Genomic DNA, 10,300 nt, shown 5'->3' on the forward strand with positions numbered 1-10,300 from the left:
GCAAATCTGAGCCCGGGTTCGGATTCAGCGGCCCAAAATCCTTCGGAGACACATAAGTTTGCTCTTGAGACAAAAAAATGTTGCGCTGTGTAATCATCTCCCGCAACATTTCCGCAACGGGATTCACAGTCAATTAGCTACACGTTTACTCTGAAGCCAAACAAGTGCACAAAGCAACTATTACACGGAGACGAGTGCACTTTATCAGCACAAAGATGGGTGCCGAAGTAATTTCATATTTGATTTTGCTGGAAGTTTGGCACTGATGCCGGAAATATGCGCTGGGCTAGGTGCAGTAAACTCGTTCAAAATCAGCTTTCTGTCAGAAAATCATCACAACAATCACTCTTAACAACAAGTTCACGCAATAAGGTATCTAATTCAGATTAAAGAAAAACCCTGCGTTGTGATCATAGGTAATGCACAATTTTGATTACCTGTAGTGCCGGGAATGGGGTCAAAAACCCTATTTAGTGAAAAAAAAATGAACTAATAGGCTCCCTAAGCCCTATCTAGATTTTTGGTTTGAACCAGACCCGTGCCCAGAAAAGGCGTCAAGGGAGGGTTTTTTTTCCTAATTTTTCAACGGGGAGAGAAGCGCCTAGTGTATAAAGGCATCAGCAATGGGAAGGGTTTAACCCCCAAAACCCATCCCTTATGCACGGGCTTGGTTCAAACCACTTTACTCATTTTTCGACGATTTTATTGGCCGAGGTTAAAAATACATTATTTTTAATTTTTAAATCTTTTGTCCCGCCCCTAGTTTATAACACATACTTTGCGTGATTTTTTTTTCACCGTGTATGTCAGACAGGAACACTTTTGAATTTCCAGTGCGAAAAATGTCGAATTCCATCACATCAAGGTCGACCTCAAATGTCAAACTAGAACTACTTACCATTTTACTTATTTCGAATTTTCTCATTATTCCTTCGTTGTTCGAGTTCGAGTAAAGTATAATTCTGATGAGAATACCGTGCTTGATCGTATTATTCAATGAAAGCGAAATTTCGTCTTTAATTTCAAGATCTTTGAGAGATTTATTTAAAAAAGTCTCCTAGGTTAACACCAGAGCTCTTGTAATTTTCCAGGCATACCTTCAAAGGTTTCTTCCGAAATTCCTTTCAGGATTTTTTCCTGAATTATTTCATTGGTCGCTCATTGGACGATTCCTTTCGGATTTTATCATGAATTTCTTCAGATTTTTTCCTGAATCCTGTCGGGGGTTCCTTCCACAATCCATCACGTATTATCCCCTAGACTGGAACAGGATTTTCTCTCAGGATTATTTTAGGTATTTCTTCCAGGATATCTTCATTGATTTCCCCCAGGCACCCCTATGAGATCTGATGCGCATTTCCTTTTGAGATTTCCCTGGGTTTTCCCTTGAGGATCGCTCCCGTGAAGAGCTCACGGATTATTCCCAAGATTTCATCAAGAATTCCTTTAAAATTCTTCCTAGGGGTTCTCTCCGAATTCTCTCATTGAAACCTCCCAGGATTTCTTTTCGAGACTCCTCCCAATTTCAGGGATTTCTTCACAGATATCTTCCGAGATTTCTTCATTGATTTCGCATATTTTCTTGAGAATTTCACCCGGGAATTCTTTTGGAATTTCTCCTGAGTTTCCTACAAGTAATATTCCGAAAATTCCATTAGCGATTCCTCACAGAATTCCTGCGGAGATCCCTATAGGGTTCCGGGTCATTTGGCCGAATGCCGTTTGGCCGAAAATAATAGTAAAGCGAAAATGAATGATTAACTAAATGACAAGGTATTTGGAGTACATTGCTCAAAGATTCTAGAGCACCGTTTTTTAGAACCGTTGAACGGATGTGGATTAAAATGCATCACGCTGTGGACAACCACTGAACAATTAGCGTGATGCATTTTCATCCAAATCCGTTCAACGGTTCTAAAAAAACGGTGCTCTAGAAATTTTGAGCTATGTACTCCAAATACCTCGTCCTTAAGTGTCCATGTCACTGTTTCCCGCCTCAAAAAGAACAGCCAAATGATTCAAAGAAGAAAAAATCTTTGATAAAATATTGGGAGTTTCAACGCCATCTTATCCTTAATCTAAACACTTGAAAGAAAAGCCTATCATTAAAAGAAGGAAATAATTCTGATGATCATATTGACAGTTGGAATGTCAAAAACTTCCTATGAATTCTATTGATCATGATTCAGCCAAATGATCGGACACCCCCTTTGATTGTATAATATTTCACCGAATGACATTAGGCGGAATGAACCATTTCGCGGAATGCACCGTTTTACCGAAAATCATTTGGCGGAATGTACCGTTTCACGGAAAATCGTTAAAAATAGAGAAAAAATTAACTGATCATGATAAGATTTAAGATTTAAAACTTATTTCATATCAACAATTCAATTTTTTGTTAGGGTATATTTTGAAAGAACAGCTTATGTATGAAAGAAGGAAAATTCTCTGAAAATAGTAATTTTGCAGTTGTTATTCTAAAATCAGCATAATGCATAATATTTATGAAAAAAATAGCCTTTGTTGAGAAAAAGGACAAATATCTGATTTGAAATAATAGCATATCTGTAAAAAACAGCGTATGTTTGATGAATAGGGAAACCTGTGATACAAAAATAATAATTGTTTTGATTTCTGTGTGGAGAGACGAACCAGCCAAGGGCTGAAAGTCTCTATAATAAATACAAATCAATCAATTGATTTCTGTTATAACAGTATAAGCTAGTTAGAACATTGAAAAGAAGAGAAAGCTGATAAAATTATCACTAAGGAATGTTACTTGACATAATGGTTACGCGGTTACACGGGATATAAATTGCAACATTTTAACATATAATGCTTTCAGTCAATAATGGCGGACGTGTAGAAGCTGAGAAACAGGTTCAGTTCCAAAATTATGATACTGGCACATAAGACTGAATTGACATGAAGTGATTAATCACTGGGCTGATTAGTTGTTAGACCCATTTGATCGTAAGATCTGCCTATTGTTAAAAGAAAGAAATATCTAATAAGAATGAGCAAGTTACTGGGTCACCAAATAACACTGTAGCACTGCAACTCATAAGTAAATAAACTATTCTCAAAAGTAGGAAAAAATTTAATTGTATATATCATTTTGGTCACCAGAAAATGTGATTTGAAAGGGGAGCACAGTTAAAAAGAATGACAAATCGCCTACGGAGTTAGCAGTAGACCACCAACAAACAATTTAACGGTGCGTCTCAAAAAAAAAAGTCCTTGATTTAGAGAAGGATAAATCTCTAAAGGTAGAGTCAGCAGCCTGTCCACCAAAAACTCATTAACTGTGTTACTCTAAAGAACAGCCATTCTTACCCAAGTAACACACATGTTATATAAAAGTTACGACAGCGCAAGTTTTGGTTGTATAGAAGTTTATTTTACGTTATTTCAACACAATGTTAGAATTACGTAAAATAAACTTCTATACAACCAAAACTTGCGCTGCCGTAACTCTATTATAACATGTGTGTTGCTTGGGTAATAGAACGAAAAATCTCCATTTGGTTAGTAGTTTGGTTGCTAGTCAAAATTTTCAACAGCGTGTCTTGAAAGAACAACCTATTATTAATTATTAATTTTACTGGAAAGAACAACTTTATTTGAAAGAAGGGAGAATCTCTGATGGAGTAAGCAATATAAGCAATTGCTTATTGTTTATTATCCCTAATGCCTATTCGACCTAATGACATTTGGTCTAATGGCCTTTGGCCTAACATTCGGAATTCTTGAGAACAGTTTACGAATCAGACGTGGCATTTTTTTTTATTCAGAAAGGCATCAGATCATCATTAATACAATCGGAGAGCTAAGGTGATTATGATTGCGCATGAAAAGAGAAAACGATTTGTCTTTCTATTATTATTTACAAAATATTAAATTCCGTTCTAGGTTTTCCTTCGGAAGTTCAGAAATCTTTCCAGAAACTTTTTAGATATTATTGCTAGAATTTCTCCAGAGTATCCTTCTGGGACTACTTTAGTTATTCATGATATTTCTAGGGCCCTTTTTAAAGAATCTTCTACAAATTTCTCAAGAGATTCTTCTTAATTTCCTCCAACGATTTCTCCAATTGTTTCTTCAGGTATTCTATAGCCATTGCTTTGGATTTATTCAGACCTTCCTCAGGAATTCTTCAAAGATTCTCTCAATAACTTCTGCAGAAATTACTCTAAAATCAATTCTATAGAATTGGTAAAGGAATGTTTCATGAAATGTCTCTATTAATACCTGCAGTTCTTCTAGAAATTTTTCAACGATTCCTTCATTTTTTTAAATTTTCTTCAGTGGTTTTCTATAGAATTCCTCCGATTTTTTTGTTTCTGCAGGATTTCCTACAAAAACGCCTTAAGGACAGATTTGTTAGAATCTCAATATGTCCGTCACAATGGCCGACTTTGCCACCTCCTCACGATTTTGAGGGCGCAAATCTTTTCGTAAACAAAACCAGCGCACCTGTTCTTCGTATTTTAAGCTTATTACAAGTGAGCAAGAACAGAATAATAAAATTCATTGTTATTTAAAGCTTGCTTCTTGAGATTTGTGCGCCTGAAGTTTTGATGCACTGCTGAACCGGGATTCCAAGACGTTTGTCCTTAAGGTAGTAGTCAAGGGATTTCTGTGTACAAATCTCTCCAGAAATTATATAGAGCATTTTAAAGATACTCCTTCAGAAATTCGTATTGTATTTTTCCAGGAATCCCTACAGGAATTTCTCAAGCATTTTCCCTTACAATTACTGACAGGGTTCCTCCTGAAATCTCTCATGATGTTATTTTTTCAGAGAATTATAATGTACCTCAAGGTGTTTCTTCAGACATTCTCCTAGGTGTTATTCAGAAAACTTTTAAAGAATTCATTTTAAGAGTTTCTAAAGATATCTCCAGGAATGTCTAGAAAAAAATTAGGGATTTCTTAAAAATTTTTGGACAATTTCTGGATGAAATTCTGGAAAATGCGTGGAGGAATTTCTGAACATATTCTGCGAAGATCTCTGAAGCCATCCCAGGAGATATTTCTGATGGAACCGCAGCAATTTCTAAAAAAAAAATCCTTCTCGATACCTCTGCAGGAATCACCAAAGTATTTTTTTTAAACTTCCAAGAAAAATCCTTATAAATATTTTTTTTATAATCTTTTTTAGGAAACTTCATGAAAAAGCTTTCGAAGAAATCCCTGCAGAAGTCTCAGAAAGTGAAAATATCTCTTCAAAAGAATTACAGGTTCCCAGCAAGAACTTCTGAAAGAACCCATCAAAGAATTTCTGAAAAAATCTTCAGTAGAACTATTAAGAAGTAATTTTGAATGAATCTTTGGAGGAAAATCCATAGAAGTCTCAAAGGAATTCTAGGAGAAAACTTCTTGGAGAAATGATGATGATGATGATTGAGTACCCACCATCAGCGCAAGGATTACCTATGGCTGCAAAGTCATACCAGAAGGGAATGATCTACCTGATGGTTTGTTGTAGCAGGGTAAGCACGAGCATTTGTCCAGAAACCAGTTCATTTAGCTTCCTTAGGCTACCCCTCCCAAAATCCCATGTATCATGTAATTTGAATATAATTAATTATATAGTGGATCAATTACCTGATTTTACCTGAAATAATAAATACTATTGATTCATTTGTCTTTATTAAAGAGACTTTCAGCCCATAAATATTATTATATATCAATATTACAACTTTATTTACCTAAACAACGCTGAAACAAATAGTTATTATATTAAAGTTATCATTTGAATCAAGCGATAACACTGAAACAAATGGAGTATTAGTAGTGAAAATACAAGAATAAAACAAAACACAAAAAGTAAACCAAATTTTGATCTTGTAATTTTCCTGCATTTAAATTATTCGAGCTGGAGAATTACGAATTCAAAATGTGTTGTGGTAGATCTTACACCGTAACGCACCATTATGAGGTGATCTACCCACGTTACGGGTTATGATCTTCATAGAAAAATACCTGCAAACTCCTTGATAAAATTCCTAGAATTCAAATATTGAGGAAAGTATAGGAAAATTCTTTTAATAAAATCCTTGAAGTAATTTCTGAAAGAATTCCTGGAGAAATCTTTGGACGAGTTTCTTAAAAAAGTTCTTTAGAGAATCCTGAAGAGAAACAGAAAGATATTTGTAGACATTCTCAGGAAATATTTCCAAATAAATTTCTTTAAAAATGCGTGGAGAATGTTTTGGAACTAAGAGGCAATGTCGGATATATTTCTTGAGGTTATACATGGAAGAATATCTGGAGGACATCTCAAATCAATCTCTGTATGTACTCCTGCAGGAATCGCTGGAGGAATTCTTACCTGAGAGTAATAATGCTCCAATCTCTGGGTAAATTCATGCCAAATTTTCTGAATAAATTCCTGCAGAAACTCATGGACAAATTCATACGGAAATTTTCAATGCAATCTCTAGAGCAGTTCCTGCACAAATCCCTGGTGGATTTTCCGAAGGAATATCTGAACAAAATTCTGAAGGAATCTCTGGAAAATTTTCTGAAATAGCCACGGGCAGAATTTATTAAACAGTCTTTGATTTTTTTTAGGAATCCTTGGACAAGCTTCCGACGAAACCCTAGAAGAGTTTCTAAAGAAATTCCTGGTGGTGTTTCAAAAGGAGCCCAAGGAAGTCAACCTAAAAGAATTCTTGGAGAAATTTCTTGAGAATTTCATTAGGGAATATCAAAAGAAATTTCTTAAACAAGCCCTGAAATAGTTTTTGACAGAAAACTTGGTAGATGCTAAGTTCGAATTCCTGATCGAATTTCTAAACGAGTTAGAATGCTTGAAAGATCTAAGTAAGGATTCTCATCAGGATTTTTTAAGGAATCTCCAGGGATATTTCTAAAGGAACCCCTCGATGAATTTCTGAAGGAATCTTTGTATGAGTCTGAGGGAAATTTTCTAAGGAAATCCCTGAACGATCTTTTGATTTTTTTTTAAGAAACGCTGAACGCATTTCTGAAGGAACCCGTGGATAATTTGTTCAAAAAATTATCGAAAAATTAGAGAATTTTCAAAAAGACCCTGTAACAAAAAAATCGAAAAAAAAATATATAGGAAATTCTGAAGGAATTCGTGGAAGAGGTTCTAGTAAAATTTTCAAGACTTTTCGAAATTAATTCGTAGTGGATTTTCAATTTTGCTGAAATTTGTAAGGGCAACTAACTGACTCTGATAATGTTGCGTCTTGTTTCTTACTATATAATCTTGCAGCACAACAGTTAGGGAATCGCGCCACTTGGGCGGTGGCTTCTATACATAAGTGACCCGATTTTGTCAGCCCCTTTTCGGAACACATGTTTTGCTCTCTGAAAAAACTTAAACAGTTTTTCAAACTTTTCATCCCTGTATGTTCTGCATCTCAGTTGTAGGTTGATGATAAACAATAATAAATTAATTAAAATTTGACTGTAAGATAATGAGAGCAAAAAGTTTGCCGCGAAATGGGGCTGACAAAATCGGGTCCTTACTGTATTCGTCTGTTTTCCGCTATAACTCAGTCAAATTTGAACCAATTGACACAATTTTTGGAATGCGGTGAGATAGGTATAGTATCTACCCGTGTACAACATTTCAAGTCATTATTCAAAATTGACTGAGTTATAGTGGAAAACAGACGAATATGGAAGCCACCGCCCAAGTGGCGCGATACCCTATCGTTTCAATAACTTTTTTTTGCCAGCAAAACAACGCAAATGCCCCTATTTGCACCATGGTTCACTGCTGAAAAAGAGCAGATTTTTCTCCCACACTTCAAGATGGTTTGGCGGCGACGATGGGGGCAGCGTCGAAACGCGATGACAAACCTGATGGGCCACAGAGAACCATACGCGATGCAGAAACGTCGCATCTTCGCCGGGTGCGCGCTGCTGGGTGAATCACAATCAATATGGAATATGCAATATGGAAGTAGCGACAGCAGCAGCAGCAGCCAAAGGTAGTTACACAGTTTGCCTCTTGAGGGAGCATGGTTTCCGGTATATAGCAAGCATCAGATGCTCAACTTGGTCCTGTTTGTCTGCTCTGCGAGGAACGATGGGTTTGATAGTTCGCATTTTGGAATTTTGCCTCTGCCTGAGCTAAAGGACAAGCTTGACGAAGCGAATAACTTTTCTGTTATTAAATTTGGTAAACGAATGATGGAAGCCGATATGTTATGTAAAGCCTGTATGGCATCCACCTATAACATTGATAGTTTCTGACTTGACTTCTTCTATTTAATGGCTTGACGTCCCAACTGAGACGATAAGATGTTAAATAGGGCAGGGTATCGATCCTGGGTACTTTCAGCATATATTTTTGTCCGTTTTCTCGATGAGTTATTTAGGTTCCAAGCAATTAAACAAATAGCGCATCAAAATTGATTACTTTCATGTGTAGGTGCAACGGCTGGTTTCTCTACTGGAAGCCTGTTCTAGCCTAGGTAAACATATGAACAAAGTAATTGATAAGTGTTTCTGGGTCTACAGGTGCTATTAAGGAAAATAAAATAGAACAATAAAATGGTAAAGTATCGCTTCTATAAGCGGTGGCACGTTACAGACATAAAAGTACAACACTTCACTTCTACAGCCCCTAACTGTTGCAGCCGTGGCCAAATATTTTAAAATGTATTGTCTGTCCCATTTTCGGCTCAAACTTCCATTGGAGTTCCAGCAACAAACATTCACATAAAATGGCTAATTTTTCACCTACTCAGTTCTGGACCATTATTGCGATAGCGATCAGTCTCTACATTCCTCTCGCGCCGGCTCAAAACTGCTGGCACATTGTCAACGTTCAAACCAATCAGTACCTTCAGCCCCGCGGAGACGATCGACGACACGTTTGGCTGTCCTACAATCGGACGGACTCGTCCTACTGGAGTCTGGTGTCGCTGCAGCGAGGGAACTTCTTCATTGTGAACAGAAAGTCCGGCTTGCGTTTGGGACTGGATCCTAATGATGAATTTGCAGTGCTGAGACAGTATGCGAATCGTAAGAAAACCGGGAAAGCGCTTTCTTCGACAGATTTTCAGTTCAGGCTGCACGATAGAGAGGGAGAGATTGTGAGCACCGCTGGGAAGTATTCACTGTATGCGGCGAACTGTTGTGGTGGCGTGGACGGAAAGGTCAAGGCTACGGCTCGATGCGGATTGCCTCAGTGTCAGTGGCGTTTCGAAGGATACACTTGCCAGTGATTTGAAGATTCAGGGTACACACATACATGTATTTCAACAATAAAGTTCTATAATCCGCCAGATCGTTTGGTAATAGTTGGTGAATGGATCGGTGGTGATTTGAACAGTGCTACCGCCTTGACCAAGTGTATGGACAAATAGGAAACCGTTGTTCAATGCCGCCTGTAGCTGCATCATCGATGCTCCTTCTTTGGTATTGATCGGACGAAATTGGAAAGAACGATCGAGAGGTTCATTGAGCACTAGGTACGTTCCGTTGGCATCCGCTTTCAGAAACTCGAGCTTGTTAAAATTTTGGATGTAGTAAACGCCTCCGTAAGAAGGTTCCATTGTCCACAGGTAGTTGCCGGGTGGATTGCTGGAAACTGTTGCATATTTCATTTTTGTTGTGTCATTGAACACTTCACTGGATGCCAACGACTTTCCGGTGGCCTCGTGAGTAATCTTGTAGCATTTCTTTCTCGGTTGGGGTGGGGGTGAAGGTGGACAATACCGGTTGTAGTAGCAGGTACGGTAGCATCGATATTGATAGAAGTTCCAAGGAGAGCAGCCTTCCTGCGTTAAGCATCCAACAGCGTAGCATCCATTCCATGGAGGAACGTTGTGGCTGGAAGCAAAGTGAAGAATAGTTACTGTTAATACGATAGTGGTTCGGAACATCGTTCTGAACAAGTGCGAATACTGAAGAGAACTGAGGCGAGAATAGACCATCTCGATAAATACTGATCTCGATCTGTCCACCGATACACATTTTTCGTGTTTGATCAGTTGTCGCAGAAGCTACATGTAACTTGTGCATAGTCATTAGTCAATAATACATAGTGACACATTGCTTGCATTGACTTGCATACATTATATTTAATAGAGAGGAAGTATTTGTTCTTCTTGCAGATTTCTAATTTGAAATGTAAGCAAAACATTAAAATACCGTAATCACTGTATTGTTCATTAAAAGCGTTTATGTGATATTTTGTAAGCTAAACATGTCTGGACTACAGTATTTGAGCCAATCATCACTCCGTTTTTTTTTAGTATTACATCAAATTCAAGATTAAACTGAATCAACAATATTTCTTCATCAT

General features: G+C 37.3%; 1 protein-coding gene across 1 annotated transcript; it reads right to left on the minus strand.

Annotated features, from left to right (window-relative positions):
- Window positions 1-9,218: 9,218 nt before the first annotated feature.
- On the minus strand, window positions 9,219-10,035 carry LOC109622325 (uncharacterized). The gene has a single exon (XM_020076585.3). The coding sequence runs from the start codon at window positions 9,927-9,929 to the stop codon at window positions 9,252-9,254; it is 678 nt and encodes a 225-aa protein (XP_019932144.3). The 5' UTR covers window positions 9,930-10,035; the 3' UTR covers window positions 9,219-9,251.
- Window positions 10,036-10,300: the final 265 nt, after the last annotated feature.

Source organism: Aedes albopictus, chromosome 2 (genome assembly GCF_035046485.1).
Source record: "Aedes albopictus strain Foshan chromosome 2, AalbF5, whole genome shotgun sequence".
Taxonomy (NCBI): Eukaryota; Metazoa; Arthropoda; class Insecta; order Diptera; family Culicidae; genus Aedes; species Aedes albopictus.

Bases quoted from the DNA above. Each gene is read 5' to 3' on its own strand.
- LOC109622325 (XM_020076585.3), bottom strand. From the start codon at position 9,929: ATGGTCTATTCTCGCCTCAGTTCTCTTCAGTATTCGCACTTGTTCAGA.